The sequence below is a fragment of the Podarcis liolepis genome, assembly GCF_965112155.1.
Source record: "Podarcis liolepis genome assembly, chromosome: Z".
Taxonomy (NCBI): domain Eukaryota; kingdom Metazoa; phylum Chordata; class Lepidosauria; order Squamata; family Lacertidae; genus Podarcis; species Podarcis liolepis.
The window spans coordinates 39,095,921-39,115,822 of record NC_139570.1 but is presented as its reverse complement, the minus strand read 5'-3'; the positions used below and the strand labels follow the sequence as shown (position 1 = coordinate 39,115,822).

General features: G+C 44.5%; 1 protein-coding gene across 16 annotated transcripts in view; it reads left to right on the top strand.

Moving 5' to 3' along the window:
• The window catches only part of MAPKAP1 (MAPK associated protein 1), a 180,283-nt gene that overhangs the window by 146,882 nt on the left and 13,499 nt on the right, over positions 1-19,902 (top strand). For 9 of the 16 annotated variants that reach the window (XR_014521597.1, XM_083485910.1, XM_083485904.1 and 6 more), the window contains one exon: positions 4,214-4,351. Coding sequence is in view for 8 of the 16 variants with exons in the window: in XM_083485910.1 (XP_083342036.1) it covers positions 4,214-4,351 (138 nt within the window). In the remaining 8 variants the exon portion in view is untranslated. Of the gene's footprint in view, positions 1-4,213; positions 4,352-7,680; positions 7,803-19,902 lie in introns of all 16 variants that reach the window. The other 7 variants (XR_014521594.1, XR_014521595.1, XR_014521596.1 and 4 more) reach the window with 1 other exon arrangement.

Genomic DNA, 19,902 nt, shown 5'->3' with positions numbered 1-19,902 from the left:
ACTCATTATTTAAAAAAGGTAAAGGACCCCTGACAGTTAAGTCCAGTCGTGAATGGCTCTGGGGTTGCGGTGCTCATCTCGCTTTACTAGCCGAGGGAGCCAATGTTTGTCCGCAGACAGTTTTTCCGGGTCATGTGGCCAGCATGACTAAGCCGCTTCTGTTGAACCAGAGCAGCGCATGGAAACGCCTTTTACCTTCCCGCTGGAGTGGTACCTATTTATCTACTTGCACTTTGACGTGCTTTCGAACTGCTATGTTGGCAGGAGCTGGGACCGAGCAACGGGAGCTCACCCCATCACAGGGATTCGAACCACCGACCTTCTGATCGGCAAGCCCAAGGCTCAGTGGTTTAGACCACAGCGCCACCCGTGTCCCATAGAACTCATTCTTAAGCAGTGCTATTTTTCTAGAAAAAGAGGTACCGAAACCCACCACGAATGCCTCAATTGTTCTTTTATAATGGCAATGGAACCCACCTGAGAGGTGCCAAAACTGAGTTCCGGTGAGTTCCCGCTGTTCTTAAGACATTCATCTGAAACAGATGAAAGGACCAACTTGCCATAGAGTGAAAGGAGATATAATATGTGTGAAGAGGAGAATTATGATAAACTCACCCCTTTTTAATGGGTTCTTTGGTAATTCCTTCTGTTTCCCAAGTTCAGGAGTGTGTGCTGATCATTAAGTAGTGAACAAACAGCACTTTCAGTGAATAATAGGAAGTTCTCTGCATGCTCAGGAAATCACACATTATTCAGTGTTAGGAGGGTGGAACTGTAGGAGAAAAAGAGAGGCAGCAAATTATTATTATCATTATCATTATCATTATCATTATTTATTAAATTTGTATGCTGCCTTTTATCTGAATATCATGGGGCAGTTCACAACATAAAAATAAACCCAAAATGAGAACACAAAACACATAATAAAACAAAAATAAACCAATTATGCTGCTCCCACAAACACATTTAAAAGCCCATAGAATGTTTAATCAGAAAAAGGCCTGGTTATAGAGAAATGTTTTCACCTGCTACCTAAATATACATAACAAAGACACCAGGCAAGCCACCCTGGGAGAGCATTCCACAAACGGAGCCACTGCAGAAAAGGCCTGTTCTTGTGTTGCCACCCTCCAGGCCTCTTGCATTAGAAGCACATGAAGAAGGGCCTCAGATGATGATCTGGGTCAGTTCATATGAGGAGAGGCTGTCCTTGAGGTATTGCAGTCCTGAGCCGTTTAAGGCTTTATAGGTCAAAACCAGCACTTTGAATTGGGCCCAGAAACTAATTAGCAGCCAGTGCAATCAGGCCAGGACTGGGGTAATATGCTCAACCATCTTGCCCCAGTGAGCAACCTGGCCACCCAATTGTGCACCACCTGAAGTTCCAAACTGTCTTCATAGGCAGCCCCACACATTGCAATAACCTAACCTAAAAGTTGGATCCCCCCCCCCCCGGCCAGGCACCTGAAAACAACTGTGTGTGCCATGTACCCAGTCCCATTGCCATGCCAGGGCTTGCACAGCAGACTTCATAAAGTCACTGCACAAGGTTCCTGTCTGCTTATTGTGAGAGGATGAAATAGGAGCCAGAAGGGCACTAGGAAGAAGGAGCTTTGAAGGCCCTGATGCACTAGCTCCCGCAACTCCTATGAGGAAGGGCTGGGACTCGGTGGTAGAACATCTGCTTTGCTTACAGAAGGCCCAGGTTCAATCCCCATCATCTCCAGGTAGGGCTGGGAAAGACCCCTGCCTGAATCACCACTGGAGAGCCACTGCCAGTCAGTGTAGCCAGTGCTGAGCTACATGGACCAGTGGCCTGGCTTATTCTACAGCAGCTTCCTGTGTTCTTATTTTAATCAGCCCTTTGTTTAGAATCATGAGTGCTAGAATCTTACGTTAATTTTTATAAGAAATGCTCTGTGGTAGAGCACCTACTTTCCGTGCAGAATGTCCCAGGTTCAACCCCAGCAATTCCAGGTGGGTCTGGGAGGGGTTCTGTGCCTGAAACCCTTGAAAGCCTCTGAGAGTCACTGTAAGCAATAGTGAGTTAGATGGACCAATTGTCTAAGGCAGTTTCCTATTTTATCCATATTAAAAGCTCATACAAATGAGCACTGAAGTGAAATTAAAATGCTGGCAGTGTTACTGAACTGATACTGAACTGATTACACAAGATTTGGTGTCAACAAATGTGAATGCTAGCTTACCAATCATGGTCATAAATTTAATGCTGTTGACCAGTGCTGAAGGCTTCTGTTATGCACTCCTTATCAACAGTAAAAAATAAAACTCACTGGGGTCAGCATTTTAGTGTGAATTCCCCCTATCAATGCACACATTTGCATGTAATGCAAACTTTTTGCAAAACAATTTCCCTTGATATAATGCATTTATACGCACACCTTCCTGAAGCACATGCTCTTTCGTATATATTATTTGGCCAGCGAACTGCACTGCGAAATTCAGAGAAGTGTAAATTTCAAAGGACTTCTGTCTTCGGGTTTGTGCATTGTTTTGCAAAGTGCAAATTTAGGAAGGTTTGCCAAAGTCTAATTGAACTTAACAGTGCTTGATTCTTCAGTAGACATGTAAAATACTAGAAGTTGGTGGAATGAATGCTTTTCTTTCCAGTGCATTAGTGAACTGTGGAATCGCGTTGAGGGGCTTTGACATTCACCATATTCTCCATTTTTAGTTTTGTTTATAGATGCAATGGGGACACGTCCTTGCTTACCAAGAGTTCTCTGTGTGCATGAAGAAGCTATGGATCGGGGCTAGGAAACAGCTGTGTGTTTTTGTATGAAGAGCCAGGTTAGGCTCTTGCAGCAAAACACATTAGTTTTGCCTCAAGCCCCTTGATAATTTTGCTATATCTTTTGTGCTGTTTGGGGTTATATTTTCCAGAGATTGTGATTTGGGAGGGGGCAGAAGGAGAGTATTTGTATTTCTTAGACCTCCCTTTCTTCTCCCTTCCTTCCTTTAAAAATGATCTCAGAATAATCTCATATATTTTTTTAAAAAAAATCTGAGAGAGAGCTGGGGAAAGAACCTCTCTGCTTTTTCACTCCCCCGCCCCCTTTAGACAAAGAAACAGCTTCCCCTGCATGTTGTTTTTAAATACTCTTTATTCCTTTTGCCTATTTCAGCGTGACCTTGACCTATAACTCATGACCTAAAAATGTAATTACTTTTAAGTCTTCCCCGCACAGCTGCCACTATGAAAAAGTATATAGAGAGGTTTGGTCACTCATGTCAGAGGAGAAACCTTGTAATTGTAAGTTAAGCAATGAGATGCTGTCCATTCTTGCTCCGCACAGCAAGGTTGTTGCTTTCGAGGAGAGGAGGGATGGGGAAACCCATAATAGAATCTGTTATAAATTACCGAGCCTCTCCCAGGGTAGATTAACTTCTTAGTTAGCTCCTTTGGCATCTTGGAGGAAGCAGTGGCTGTTAAGATTTGCTTCCTTTTCTTTCTTTCTTTCTTTCTTTCTTTCTTTCTTTCTTTCTTTCTTTGTTCATTCACCAGTGAAATTCAAAGGGGTGAAAATACAGTGACTGTATTACTACTCAACATGCCAGACTGGAGACTTTGTTCAGGAGGCAGCATATTTATATTATTATATTATATTATATTATATTATATTATATTATATTATATTATATTATATTAATGTTTTATTATATTATAGATATATAGCTAAGAGTTTCGGGCTTCCTTCCAAGATGTCCTCTTCTCTCTGGGTGAAGTGCAGAAATAAAAAGTGCAGATCAATGTTTCATAACATCGGAACTCCAGTTTCAACAATAGCCAAACTGGCGAGAATGGTAGATTAACCCAACATGTGAAAGCAAATATGCAGCATAGTGGATAAAGAGCAAAACGAAAGCCAACCCACAAATAACAGTGTACCCGAACATACATAGGGAAAGGTCATGGCTTGGTGGTAGAGCTGCTGCTTTGCATGCAGAGAGCCCCAGCTTCAGCCCCTGTTGCCTCCAGGTAGGACTGGGAATGTCCCCTGCCAGGCACCCTGGAGAGCTGCTTCCAGTCAGTGTAGACAATACTGAGCTAGGTACACCAGTGGTCTGAGTTAGCGTAAGGCAGATTGAAACCAGCAAACACCAGGAAGGCCACACACAAACATGGGGGCAGGGAATGGTAAACCTGCTTGCTCAAAAACCTGCTTGCTTGTTTTTGTCTCTGGGCCCTTAGGCATTTCGGGAGACAAGGTGGAGGTGGATCCTGTAACAAATCAGAAAGCCAGCACTAAGTTCTGGATTAAGCAGAAGCCCATCTCCATCGATTGTGAGCTCCTCTGCACTTGTGACCTTGCAGAAGAAAAGAGCCCAAGTGAGTATCCTGCCTATCTTCCCTGTTTCCTCCTAGCCCCTTCTCACTTCCCTTCCATCCACCCCTGCCCATCCAACCTATTGTTTTATAGATTATAAATGCCACATTGATTTCTCAGTCATATAATATGCCTTTTGTTGTAATTGTGATGTTTAGCTCATTTTTAGTCACTGTTTTGTTAATAGTGCAGTATTTTATAGATTGCAACTGTTTTATTAACGATTTGTTAATTATTGTATAGGACTTATGCTGTATTTGTGATGTTCTATTATTGTTATTTATTGTTTGTAAGCTCCTTTCAGATTCATTTGAATGAAAAGTGGCATAGAAATACAATAAATCAAATCAAACCAACAGTCAAATATCCTCCCCTCAAAGGCTTCCCCGCACCAGCCAAACCCTGCCAGCCAAATTCCAGTGTAGTCCATGTCATATAGCAGTTACAGTGCTGTACTTCAACCTGGGAGACCAGGATTCAAATCCTCCCTCAGCTATGAAGCTCCCTGGGTGACCTTGTGCCAATCACTGCCTCTCAGCCTCACCTGCCTTGCAGGGCTGTTGTGGGGATTAAATGAGAACAAGGAGAAACGTGCACACCCCTTTAGCTCCTTGAAGAAAAGATGGGATATAAATGCAGTGCTGTGTGATCTGGTGATCTGTGCAGGCTCATCCTTTAGTGCACTGGGGGGGAACCTCTGGCCTATGGACCTAATTATGTCCAGCACAGATTCCACCCACCCCACCCCCACAACCTATGTCTCCATCTCACACCTAGTGTTGTATATGGCATCAACCACAAGGCATGTACCGGTTTTTTTGGTCTATAAGACTCACTTTTTCCCTCCTAAAAAGTAAGGGGAAATGTGTGTGCGTCTTATGGAGCGAATGCAGGCTGTGCAGCTATCCCAGAAGCCAGAACAGCAAGAGGGATCGCTGCTTTCACTGCGCAGCGATCCCTCTTGCTGTTCTGGCTTCCGAGATTCAGAATATTTTTTTTCTTGTTTTCCTCCTCCAAAAACTAGGTGCGTCTTGTGGTCTGGTGCGTCTTATAGAGCGAAAAATACGGTAAATATGCAGCTGCAAAGGAACACTGCATTTAGCAGCAGAAGCAAAACTCATTTCATTTCTGTAATCATGAATGTATTCCGATTTAAAGTGAATTCAAAATGTGAAACTGGACATGTTCAGGATATGATGATGATGGTGATGGCAAATGTTAATTGTATGTTTCACAACTGAAACAATACAGTTTGGGTATAAGAACGTAAGCAGAGCCTGGTTGCTGGATCAGATCAATGGCCTTCCAGTCCAGGATCTGTTCTCTCAGTGTCCAGTTAGATTCCTCAAGGGGAAGCCCACAAACAGGACCTAAGCACAAGAATACACTCCCCTCCTTTGGTTTTCAGTAACTGGTATTCAGAAGTATTCCTGCCCCTGTGGCATTAGACCACTAAGTTGAGGGCCTGATACCTAACTGCGCCCACGAGCATTCTTCCTCTGGGTCAGATGGTTAGAGTGGGTAAGCAGGCAGCAATGGCAGCAGGGCCAAAGACCTTAACGATCAACAAAGTATGGATGTTGGTAGGTGTCCCACAATGCAAACAAACTGATTCCTGCCCTGACAGTTCGTATGTGCAGGCAGGTAGGGTAAGAATTCATTTCTCCAGTGGACTCAGTTGCCGTTCTGTGCCAGCACCCTTATGTTATTATGTACTTGAAGGCAGAAGATACTAATCTAACAAATCCTACCCCCAGTGTGCTCAATCTAGTTAACTTAGACAGGTATTGCCAACATAGTACCCGTGGGCACCAGTGTGCAGCTACTGCCTCTTGTGGCACCCAAAAAAGTCTCAGTAAAAACCCCCTTAGATATCCACAGTGAGATGTTGTTCGCTCTTTCTGCTCTGTTCCTGTCACTCTGGCTCAGCCTCTTCTCTGTGCCCCAATGGCAGCCATTTTGTGTTACGTCTCTCCCCACCACCCCCTCTCTCTCACACACACAGCAGCCATTTTGCAACTGGTGCCTATAGCACTTCCTCAAAATTCCAGTGTGCCCACTAGCTCAAAAAGTTAAGTAACCCATCGTTTAGGAAAAAAGGATCACTAAATGGGGAGAGAATAGAGGTCTATAGTAACATGCATAGGGCAGAGAAAGTGGACCAATAAATTATTATCTCCCCGTCAATAATATGAAATAGATCAAGGTCTCATCCAATGCAACAGGATGGGATTTTATGCCTTCTTTCTTAGTTGGATAAATCCTAGATCCAACAGGGAAAAAGTACTTCTTCACAGAATACAGAATTGCGCTATGGAATTCACTCCTATAAAATGGGACCACACAGTCCCAGATTTAGACGGCTTTTTAAAAAGCAGAGGGTGGCCTGACTGGAAACATTTGACTGGCTGGGAGCTGGGAGCTGGGATGCTGGGCTGGGTGGACCTTTGCATCTCTTTCAGCAGGGCTCGTTCTATTTTTTTATGGAGCACCTGTGCCCCTGGAATAGAAGCTTGAGGGATAAATACAAATACAACTTTGTATGAAATGTGCATGACCAAACAGTTATTTTCTCATGATTTGATTTGATTTGATTATTATTGGGGGAAGTGGGATAATCACACACATAAACACACACACAGGATTTGAACATGTGATTTTTTTTGTTATAGTTCACAGTTTAAATAGTTATTTTGACGTACATTTTTTTCATTTTGACATGCGTTAGACTTTCCCCCCCTTCTTTAGATTGTAAACCTATGAGTAGGGACTGTCTTATTTTGACTATACATCTTTCTAGGAACCTTTTTGCCTGAAGAACAGGGTACAAATGCCCTAAATAAACAAAAGAAAATTAATAGTTACTGGGGATTGTTCCCTAAGTGAAGCTGCAATACATAAATAATGAGAGAAAGTGACAGAGTCAAGATCCAGAAGCCCCACCCCCCACGCTCCCAAGCATTACAGTGCACAGGCCCCTAAATTCCACTTTCCTGGTTTCCTGTGCCTAAAGCTCTCAGGGAACGGGAGTGAAGCTTGCAGCTATTTGAATCCCACCCATGTTGTCTTCCCTACAATCTTGAGGCTCTTTTCTAAGCAACAACCAGGTCACCCTCCACAATCAAACTTTTGTGCAACATAATTATTCAGGATCTAGCCAATCCTGCATCCTTGGGGTCCAGGACCCGGTCCCTAGCTAGACCACTTTGGCTCATTCGCCTTTTTGTAATGTCAGAAGGATCTCTGGGGACCTTTAAGCGGCATATGGAGGTTGCACATGGCTTGAAAGGAACTTTGGTCTTAACTGCACTGTACATCGTTCCCCACACAGATGGGAAAAGAGCGTCCTTTTCAAACTCCTGGAGGAATTTAAGTCAAGAATCCTTGCCCAGAAGAATAGCAGCTTGAGTTGAGGAAAGATGCATTTTGCGCCTTAGGAAATTCAGCCTGGAGGTGAATCCATTCAGTTTTAATTTCTCTTTGGGTACACCTCAAAATATTTTTATGCTTTCGTTCAACAGTGATCTATAACTGCACATGGTTTATGTATACTGTTTGATAGCACTGTAGTTTTTTAAATTTTGTATAACTTTTTAAAAATTAACTACAAGTAATGTAACAAAAATAGATATTTATGGTTTTAAAATAATGAAAAAAGATTTTAAAAACTTTTTGCATGAGGAAAGGATGAGTTCAGTGATGGAGCACGTGCTTACCATGTGGAACACCCCTGGTTTAATATCCAGGGCAAAACCGCTGTCAGAAATCCTGGGGAAACTGTGCCATACAGTGTAGACAATACAGTGGTACCTTGGGTTACATACGCTTCAGGTTACATACGCTCCAGGTTACAGACTCCACTAACCCAGAAATAGTACCTCAGGTTAAGAACTTTGCTTCAGGATGAGAACAGAAATCGTGCTCCGGCGGCGCGGCAGCAGCAGGAGGCCCCATTAGCTAAAGTGGTGCTTCAGGTTAAGAACAGTTTCTGGTTAAGAACGGACCTCCGGAACAAATTAAGTACTTAACCCGAGGTACCACTATATTGTCTTTGATGGAGTGATGATTTGCTTCAGTATAAGGCAACTTATTGTGTTCCTGCAAAGAGTTGTAACTCAGTAGATTACCAGATACTCTGTTTTCCATGCTGAAGGTCCCAGGTACAATCCCTAGCTTCTCCAGTGAGTCTGGGAGTGCTCTTTCCCTGAAATCCTGGAGAGCTGCTGCCAGTCAGTGTAGACACTGCTGAACTAGGTGGACCCAATTGTCTGACCCATTGGAAGCCATCTGTTTGCTGACATTCCCTGGCATTGTCTCATCATGCCTTGCAGGAGGTTCACAGCAAAACAGGTCCTTTGTCACCCATTCTGGGGCTTTTTCTTCAATGAGTCCCTTTTGAACCTTTAAAGAGGGGAAGTAACACTTATAACACTTATTTGGGTGGATGAAGGAATGATGCTTTCTTCATAGCCCTAGGTTTGCCTGTGATCCTATCAGCAACGTGATATATGTTTGTTGCAGAGTTTACATCAAAAATTATTCCTGGGGCTTCCTTGAAATGAATTATGGCAGAGGGAGCGAGGCTGAGGGGGAGATAACGGTTTTTGAGTTCTGCAATATATTTTGTTTCCATGTTTTTATCTCTTGTAACACAACCATCCTCCATCTACTCTTTCCGAGGTGCACTGGAACGTGTCACAAACGGATGGTCCTGCACTTCCACTGTACAAAGACGCCTTTGCTCTTTTGTTAAAAAGAGACTCCCTCTCCAAAGGCGTCAACTTCTGATTTCAATAACACAAACCTCTTTCCTCTACCCTGATCACCAGAGAATACCCTTCAGAAACATCTCCTAAATGTGGGTGTCTGTGGACGTAGGGCTGTATCCAGCACTCAGCCCTACTCAGAGTAGAACCCCTCCCCAGAATCAAACACTTCTTGGGATTCCAATTGCACCTCCCCATCCGTCTAGGATGTTCCCTTTGGTTTTCCAGCTCCAACGCTCCAAGCTTCTCTTGATCCAGTCAGCCCTCAGATTTCCATGGGACCCAGGATAGGATTGTTGCCTGCTGGAATAATTTGGCAGCTTGAAGATGGCCTGATGCACAGGGCTGTGTCAAAGTCGTTTCTGCTCCTAATTGGCCTTTGAGAATGTTTCTGCCTCTTATGCTAGGCTGGCTCAAGGTTCTGAATCTTTATTTGCCATATAAATCTGGCTGCTTGAACTCAAACACTGGGAGAGGTGCTTGTAAAACCCCAAGCCCATTAGAATCTTGCAAAACACCATATCTATAAAGTGCTTGTTTAAATCAACCACCATCTGATTATCACAAAAGATTTTGCAGGTTTTGAATCTTGAGGGGAAGCGTCCTGTCGTTAACGAGGAAGATTTAAGTCTTAATAAAGGAGCTACCATTTTTATTGCCAAAAAAGAGCCCTGTATCTCAATTAAGCGTACATAATATAAAGTCTAAAGGAAGCAACGTAATAAGCTTAATACAATTATGTCCTTTGGCAATAGTGTAATTTAAAGGAAATCTGATTCTCTTAATGTCTCTTTACATTGTTTGAGGAGGAGACAGGTCGGGAGTCAGTTCCTCAAGCCATTGCCTCCTCCAAAAAAAAAACTCTTGTGGATGGAACATGACCAATGAAGGCTGTGTGGATGTTAAGTTAAGAACATTAGAAGTTCCCTGATGGATCAGCCCAGTGGTCCATCTAGTCTATAATCTTGTTCTTGCAGTGGCCAATCAGAGGCCTCTGAGAGGCCCTGAATCCCACCGCACCCTTCCTCCCTGTGATGTTCAGCAGTTGGTATATAGAGGGATACCGCCTCTGACTGTGAAGGGAGAACATAGTCCTTATGGCTTATAGCCATGTTGTGCTGCTGAAAAATTGAGGCTACCTGATTAGCAGAGTTTCTGCAGGGCAGCCATTTTGACCAAGTGTTCAAATGAGTGACTTGCTTTGTTGATTCATTCTTGAGGGTTTGGCCTCCAGATCTGTTTCCTTTCAAACCTGGAGCACCACAAGAGCCTTACTGCATTGGGCCAAGCATCCAGCCAGAATGGGGGCAGAGCCTCCAGGTGCTATTGGGCTACAACTCCCAGGCATGAGGGCCCTCCTCTATCATTCAGCTGCAGCAGAGGTAGAGGCAGGAGAGCAAGGCCCTCTCCCATTGGTTAAGCTGAGAGACCAGCTACCATTTGGCCCCTCCTCAAGCTGTTTCCATTCAAGCTGGGAATCATAGAAGCTAACTTCCAGGGGCCAAGGTCCCTTAGCTCAACCACCCTAAATTTTTTGAGGGGGCTGCCCCCCAAAGTTGATGAGCATTGTCATTCAAATGGGGTGTGATGTGGTGGGGCTTACCTGGAACCCCACCCCAATATTTTATTCAAGTTTGCACCCCTGCTGAGAATTCTCAGAACAACTATGTTACTTTAAGGATTGGTGCTCAAGATTGTTTATCTCATTCCTCCACATCCCTTTTTTGTGTGTGTCGTGTCTCTGAGATTGCAGACAATTAGTACTTTTCTGGAGTGACATGCTTGCATACCAAAACTTTAGATTTGTGCATTTAAAATGGATTAAAGCCCTCCACTTTTGCATCTTAGCGCAAAAATACCAGACTTTTTGCAGTTTTGGAAAATGTGGGGTGAATGGGAAGACATGTAAACATCCTGCAAGCGAATCAGGATGAATGCTCAATAAAGACCGGGTGTAATCTAACCTCTGTATAAGCTTTATGCAAACAAAACAGGATGAAGGCTCCATAAACAGGTTATCTGGAAGGGCTGCAAGCCTGCAGGCAGGGATTGTCTATTTATCTTCTGTATAGCGCTTAAAACATTTTAGGCATTTGAGAATGATACACAATAATGATTATTCTTCTGCATTAGCTTCTCCCAGCCTTCTAACTTGTGGCAACCGCACGGTAGTGCCACCCACCAACCTCAGAAGCCAGCGGTGTGGTTGCCAAGCATTGAGCTTGGTGGCAAGAGCATTAAAAACCCAATCCATGTCAACCATTTCCCTCCCCATTGTTTTACTAAATTCACTTATTTAGGAGCATAGGAAACTTATTTGTACTGAGTCATGCCCATTGATCCATCTAGCCAAGCACTGTCTATGCTGATGTAACAGCAGCTCTCCAGAGTTTCAGGCAGCAAGTCTTTCTCAGCCCAACCTGGAGATGCCAGGGCTTGAACCCGAGACCGTCCCCATGGAAAGCAAATGCACTGCTGTTGCTGTTCACTTGAAAAGAAAGGAATACTTTGGGCCTTCTGGTTCTGAATACAGGGGCTGAATTAAACAGTACAAGTACTGCATTGTACTGAGTCAAACCCATTGATCCATCTAGTTCTGCATTGGCACTGATTGACAGCTTGCCTGGGTTTCAAGCAGGGAGCCTCTCCCAGCTCTACTTGGAGGTGTCTTTGGGGATTGAACTTGGGACCTTCCGCATACAATGCTCTGCCACTGAGCTGCAGCCCCATCCCCATTAATAGAATAATTTCTATCTAAATGGAATTTCGTCATTCTCTGGCAGTAATACTTTCCGTTCTCCCCAGCGGCTCTACTCCACACACACACACACACACACACACACACACACACACACACACCCCTCTGAGGGCCCCACACATGTACACTGGTGGCTCCCAAGTTGTAATTTAATTGCCTGGATTGTGGCTCACGGTTTTAAGATTCCCTTTCGATTCCTGTTCCATTGTTGTGCTGGGGCTTAACAGAATGTTAACCTGGTAATAGGCGCAGGGGCCTTCCCATTATGTGTCTTGCTATCGAGCGGTTCTGCATGGCTAGTTAAGGAAGATGGCGAGAAGATTAATGAAAGCTGCCTAATACAGCAGAGGGGTGGTAGGTACCTCCGCACAATACTTCCAGCTAGGGCATATTAGAGCTGAACCAGAGCACAGCTTTCTCCTATGCTGCCACCCCCCTCCTCCCTTTTCCTTTATCCCGCAACCTTTGAACCCTCCTCACTGTCGAGAGCTGCCAAGAGGGCCGACGTTTTGATTGATGTTGCTACACGAGTCAGTCCTTTTTCCCGTCGAATTTGGCATCTCCACGAAAATAGCTTTCTCCAGCACAATCCGGGCTGGCTTGTAAGTGATAGCCAAATTAACAGGCCCCCAAATGCTGTTGTTTTGTTTTAGCCTTTGTTTTTGAGATGCGGTAAGCATTTGCAGCCAAAGGTGTCTTCGTTTCCTGGGCTGAACACATTGGGTATAGCATCACCCTTGAGAGTTTACAAATGGGGTTATGTTAGGACACAGACCCAGAAATCAACAGGATGTTTTGTTTGCTGAGCGCATCTGTTTATTTATTTAAGTTTCCATGGGTCCTGAAAGCGCTGCACTGACTTGCCAGTGAACTGTCAAGGTTTTAGTCCTAGCATACAAAGCTTAAATGGTTTGGAACCAAAGGACCTAAAAGAGCACCTTCCCCAACATTTTGAACCCTGAGGTCAGCAGTTAAGGCCATGTTGGTTGTGCCACCACAAGGGGCTGCCCATGTGATGTTGGCCTGTAACGAGCCTTCTCAGTGGTGGGTCCCCATCTGTGGAATGCCCCCCCCCCCGCCCTTGGTGAGGTTTGTCTGGTTCCCTCATTATCAGCTTTCAGGGAGATTTTAAAAAACATTCCTGTTTGTCCAGGCTTCTGAAAAATGCTGCTCCTGGCAACCATTAAATCATTGGCTTAGAGAATGTGATTGCTTTCAATTGTTTTTAAAATGTTTTTAATTGTTTCTAGAATGCTTTTTAATGAAATTGATGTATTCGCCCTGGGCTCCTTTGGGAGGAAGCACAGAGTAGAAAAATGGATAAATTCTCATCATCGCAGCCACTGCCTCTTCGCTTATAAAGTTGCCTGAGTCTTGAGATCCATGTCTGAGGTCCTAATCAGAATTCTGCTGTTGTCAGCACCAGAGACAGGACCTTTTCTCCTGTGACACAGAATGCTGAAGCGCTTTCCTCAAGCCAGTGTCCACCAGATGTTTTGAATCACCATCAGCCCTATCCAGCATGGGCATGGTAGTCAAAAACATCTGGAAGGCACCAGCTTGGGGGAGCCTGATTCAGAGCATTGTTAGTCCCACGAGACATCCATCTGGCTCCCTCTCTGCTCACCTTTCATCAGGTACCTAAGACTTGATGTCTGTGTCAACGGGGCCTTTTTAGACTTCCTTAAATGCTTTATGTTCCTGATTAGGATGGTTGGGTTCTTAGATTACATTTTAATGATGCCATTTTGCATTTATTGCTTTTGTTGTGTCTTTATTGGATTTCCATTCAGCCACCTTTGAGTATCAGTGATAGGAAGCTTTGCTACATTTGCATCCCTAAGAACAGAAGCATTTCCGACATTTGTTGAAAACTTCTTTTTGCCCCAGTCCTTCTCAAATTAAGTCTGTTTCATTCCGGCAGTTTTTAATTCTTGTTTCAATATCATTAATTTTAAGTTCTGTTTCTGTACTCTGTTAGGGGTTTCCTCTGAACACAGAGCATTTTATAAATTCAGAAATAAAAATCAGTAAATAAGCAAATGGGGTTCCCAAGTGGTCTCCCATCCAGAAACTGACCAGATCTGGGCCTGCTTAACTTCAGCAAAGTGTTTGCTCATGTCCCTCTAGGACATGGCTCTGTGTTTAGTGTCAGGCTAGAAGTGGGGAAACCCAGATTCAAATCCCTGCTCAGCCACAAAGTTCACCAAGTAGCATTACACCAGTTGCAATCTCTCAGCCTAACCCACCTCGTAGGCTTGTTGTGAGGATAAAACAGGGAAGTCGTGTGTGCCACCATTATGTCTTTCTTTGGAGGATAGGATTGCAGAGTCAAGGTCTCAGTGATGCCTTTTTTATAACTCAAACCTGGAGGAGGATGTCAACAAAATTAGAATTGGCTCTGGTGCCATCTGCTGTTGGGCTCCCCTTCTTCCAGCCTAATAGCCTTGATGGGGACCAACCACAGCAGAAGAGTGATCAATGCATGGTCATAGACACAGCATGGCAGCTATTGTGTGCTTCCTGATAAAACCGAAGATAGTTACTGAAAATGGGGTCAGGAAAGCACATTCTGTGTCTTGACAGTACTCTGCTTCCATGTGGAATGCCAGCCACACACACTGTATGAGCTGTGGCTATTGAATGGTGGTGTGGAGATGTTCAAAAGCCCTCTCTTCCTTCTGGGCCAGAACCAGACTCTGAAATTGCACTGGCATGGAGGCTGCAGAATTAAGTCCCAAGAGGCTCTTAACTTTTCTCTTTCATGTCTTCCTTTGATTAACCACTTCCTCTGTTTAAAACACTTTCTCCCTCTAGACCCAGGGAAAGGCCAGCTTCCACCCCTGACTACTCTTGAGAGCAAGGCCAACACTGGCATGGTGGATGAGGTATGCAGGCAAAGTTGGGACGGGCTGCAGATCAGTGGCAGATCATCTGCTTTGCATGCAGAAGGTCCAACGTTCATTCCCGGCATCTCCAGGTAGGGCTGGGAGTGCCCCCTGCCTGAAAGCCAGGAGTGCCACTGCCAGTCAGTGTAGATAGTGCTGAGCTAGATGGACCCAGTGGTCTGACCCAGTAGAAGGCGGCTTCCTACGTTTGCTGTTATCCCTTGGCATGGTGCCATCATATGCTGCAGGAGCTTCACGGCAAAACTCTCGTCTCCCGTCACCCATTCCAGGGCTTTTCTTTGATGAGTCCATTTTAAAGACCTGCTGTCAGTAAGTGCAAATGGTACTGAGCTAGTTGGATTAAGGACCCAATTCAGTATGAAGTAGCTTTCTCCATTCCTAAAGATGGGCTTTCCCCATTGCTTTTGAGCTGGGAGTTCTATCGTATAGCAGGCTGCTCCAAGCGGGTGTGCCCATCGGCTTCTCAGACACCCCAAAAGGACCCCAGCTTATTAGACACATCCATTCAGCAATGATCTCTCTCTCTCTCTCTCTCTCTCTCTCTCTCTCTCTCTGTGTGTGTGTGTGTGCACACAGAGTGCTCCAGAGCACCATCAGGAAGAGACCATTCATTGCCTCACCCTCTTTAACAAATATGTTTGTAGCCCTATTAAAAGGGGGGCTTCATCTATCCTGTCAAAGGCAGCCTGCTGGGTCTTTCTCCCTCTCTCTCTTTCTTTCTTCCCCCTCCCCAGTTTAATTACACTATCCAATTAAAACTCCTTTGCTGCATTTGGATTCGCTTCTCCTTGGGCTTGAGTGGATATGACATTTACAAGGCTCGGCTCTCAAGCAGACAATGGCGTGATTGATGAGGTGCAGACGTGGCAAAGGAGCCCGATCGCAACTGTGGAAAGGCTGCTTAGTGCAATTTGATTTATTTATCATCTCTTCCAAAACAAGGGGGCGGGGGGGGGGGCTTCTTGCGGAGAGTAAGCTTAAAAGGGATGAGAACCAATGGTGTTTGGGCACTAGAGGACTCTGCCTCAACACCTCCAACTCAAAAAGCTTCTCGTTTTAGATGTCAGGAGTAGCAAAGGCAGGATCTGGCCTCCTTGTTTGAGGGCACTATTTGCCACCTGGATGTGAGAAGTCTTGGCTTCTGATCTCATACCACTGGACGAAAAGCAGGCATACATTTTTTTTGTCTTAGGTTGACTCCTGACTTAGGTCACATCCACACCATGCATGTAAAGTACTCTTATACCTTTTTAAAGGTCTTGGAGAATCCTGAGAGCTGCAATTTGTTAAGGGTGCTGAGAATTCTAGGCCTGTGGGGTCAGCACCCTTAACAAACTACAGATCCCATAATTCTTTGGGGGGAAGCCATGACTGTTAAAGTGGTATAAGAATGCTTTAGATTTATTGGTGAGGATGTGGTCTTCGAAGGCTTTCAGGGGTGGGGTGAATTGGGGTGAACAACAGCTATTAAAATCACAGAATTTAGCTGTTAAAGAGCCAAATACTGAGTGGTATCTGTGTAAAAAGCTGAATGCCAAAGCACAACAAAAATATCAACTTTTGGGGGGTACAGATCACCTCAGTCATAATTCATCCCAATTTCAAAAGTAATTAAAATAAGGGAGGGTTAGCTGACTTAATGTCCTGAGGACTAACCTTCAGGACTATTATGTGGTGTTTGGGCATGATAGAGGTTCCTCACTTTAAGTCACTCATCCTGTCCGAAAACTTGTCCATAGGCTTTCTCACAAATGAATATAGGTGAAAGGCAGTGAAGGTTTAGGATCAGTTTTTCTTCTACTAGATAGGCTACTGTCTGAGGTTGACATGCCCATCTGCCCCTCGTTTCCCTCTGCAGCACAAGCAGTAACCACCTTCTTTATTGTTGGGCCCCCTCAACTGCTCAATCCTCTTGAGCCTGTCATCACATGCCAGGGGAGTCTCTAACACACCAAAGGTTTGAGACCCATTTCCCAGGGTGTTGCTGCTGTTGCATGCTGACCGCTAGGAGCCACAGGCGAGAGCTGAGTGCAGGGTGGCGACCAAAGGAAGACAAACTACTCCAGACTACTAGTGCTTGCTAGTAGTACATGTGAAAATGATCCAGGGGTCTTGACAAACCACAAGTTTAACATGCGTCAACAGTGTGATGCATCAGCAAAATAATAATAATAATCTAATATTATTCTAGGCTGCATGAACAGAAGTAAAGTGTCCAGATCAAGGGAAGTAATAGTACCTCTCTATTCTGCCTTGGTCATACCCCACCTGGAATACTGTGTCTAGTTCTGGGCACAATTTAAAAAGAATATTGACAAGCTGGAACTTGTGCAGAGGAGAGTGACCAAGATTATCAAAAGTCTGGAAACCAAGTCTTATGAGGAGCCATTGAGGGAGTTGGATATACAGTGGTACCTCGGGTTACATACGCTTCAGGTTACATACGCTTCAGGTTACAGACTCCGCTAACCCAGAAATAGTACCCCGGGTTAAGAACTTTGCTTCAGGATGAAAACAGAAATTGTGCAGTAGTGGCGCGGCGGCAGCAGGAGGCTTGGTGTTTCAGGTTAAGAAAGTGGTGCTTCAGGTTAAGAACAGTTTCGGGTTAAGAACATACCTCCAGAATGAATTAAGTACTTAACCCGAGGTACCACTGTATTTGGCCTGGATAAGAGGAGACTGAGAGGAAATAGGATAGGCATCTTCAAATATCTAAAGGGCTGTCACATGGAAGATGGAGCAACCTTGTTTTCTCCTGCTCTGAAGGGTAGAACCCAAACTGAGTTACAAGAAAGAAGATTCCGACTAAATATCAGGAAGAACTTTCTGATAGTAAGAGTTGTCAGTGGAACGTCTCCCTCGGAAGGTGGTGGACTCTCCTTCCTTGGAGGTTTCCAAGCAGAGGTTGGACAGCCATCTGTCATGGATGCTTTAATTGAGATTTCTTCATTGCAGGGGTTTGGACTAGATGACTCTCGGGATCCCTTCCAATTCTATGATTGCATGATTCTATTATCATTATCATTATCATTATCATTATTATTATTATTCATAATAGTTCTTGTTAAAACTGACTCCCCATGGAGTCACATCCTGTGGGTGTTGAATTCCACTTTGAATCATGTGGGATTGTGTGGGATTCCACTTTGAATCATGTGGGATTCCTCTCAGGGCTGAACCCCCTGCCAATCCTTTTCACCAGGTAAGGGCCACAGCTCAGTGACAAAGCATCTACCTTGCATGCAGAAGGCCCCAAGTTCAATCCCCAGCATCTCCAGGTAGAACATTCCTGTCTTTCTCATCCAAGGCAGCAAGGTGCCCATGTCTGCCATATTAGGAATGAATGAGTTTGAAAGGACAGCAGGAACTGCCTTATACAGAGTCAAACCAATGATGCATCTACCAGTGGCTCTGCAGAGTTTTGAACTAGAGTCATTCCCAGCCCCACCTGGAGACATTGGGATTGAACCTACAACCTTCTGCGTGCAAATCCTATGACTGACCACTGAGCTATTGTCCATTCTCAAAAGAAAAGAGAGGAGCATACGAAAAATGGCTTATACAGAGTCAGACCATTGGTCTGTCTAGTTCAGTATCGTCTTCTGTGCTGATTGGTAGGAGTCTTTCCCGACCCTATCTAAAGGTGTCGGAGATCAAACTTGGGACCTTCTGCATGCAAAGCAGGTGCTCTACCCCTGAGCTATGGGCCCTTCTCCTTAGTATATATTGCTTCCTGTGGTTAGCACTACACCCTTGCTGTTGGCAGTCCCCATAATCTCATTCTTACACACAGGGAGCAAAAAATAAATAAATTGAAATCCACATCGATCTCTGTATTACCCACGGTGACATTCTATTGGAAGGTGGCTCCAGAGCCGTATATCACGTTCTCTAAGCACTCCTGGAAATGGAAATCAATTTGCCCCTCGCAACCCAGAAACTCACATCTGTCCCAACTAGCAGCAGAGCAAAGTGCTGCTTTGATCGTTTTGCTGAACAAATATTTCACGCCGTTAACAGTGTACAATTTGGGCATGGAGGGACATAAAACCCTCACCCGAGTCTCCCTGGCTTTTTGTTTCCTAAATCATTTGGGGGGGGGCATATAAATCTGAAGCACAGCCCGTCTCCTCCTTTTTTTCAAAGCAAGGGGGATATTTTGATAAGCCGTCGGTTTGGGGGCGGGGGGAGCAGGGTTGCGACAAGATAATTTTGACAATGATCAGAACTAATAATGATCTTCCAGTTTTCTAGTCCACAATTTAACTGAAGTAGGAAGCATTCACTGAAATTAACATGCAGAAAATTTAACACCTCCCCAAAAAAGAAAACATCAATGCCATCTAATTGGACAGTTACAGGTAGGTAGCCGTGTTGGTCTGCCGTAGTCGAAACAAAATAAAAACAAAAACTCATACTAATAACACGAAAGCTCATACCAATAACAAACTTAGTTGGACTCTAAGGTGCTACTGGAAAGAATTTTTTGTTTTGTTTTGTTTTATCTAATTGGACAGGGAGAGTGCCCATAGGTTCAAAATAAGATGACCGATAATGCCTTCTGCAGAGGATAGAGAGGGTTGTGTGGCTCTATATAGAAATAATCTCTTGTACAAAGGTAAGATTTACAGTCATACCTCGGGCTGCGAACGTGATCCCTGTGGGAGGCACGTTTGCAACCCGCAGCGCCGCGCATGCGCATGACGCGTGTTTCTGCACATGTGCGAGCGCCGAAACCCGGAAGTAGCCCATTCCAGTACTTCCGGGTTTGGCATGTTCCATAACATGAAAACGTGCAACCCGCAGTGTTCACAACCCAAGGTATGACTGTATATTTATTGCTCTGCCCATTTTTGCCTCTAGCCCTGCTTGCCATGTGGCCCCCAGAGGGGAATGTGGCCCTCAGGCTGAAAAGGTTTCCCTATCCCAGCTTTGCAGTGACTTCAGCGACTATCTCAAGTAATATGTGGCATGCGCAGGTTGGAGATTCCTAATCTAACTGTATCTCCCAGCCCACGGAAAGTTTTTATCCCATTTTGGAAAGCAAAGGTCCTGGCTGTGGAATATAGTTCTCTCTCTTACTACAAAAGGTTGTGTGTGCGTGCATGTGTGCACACACA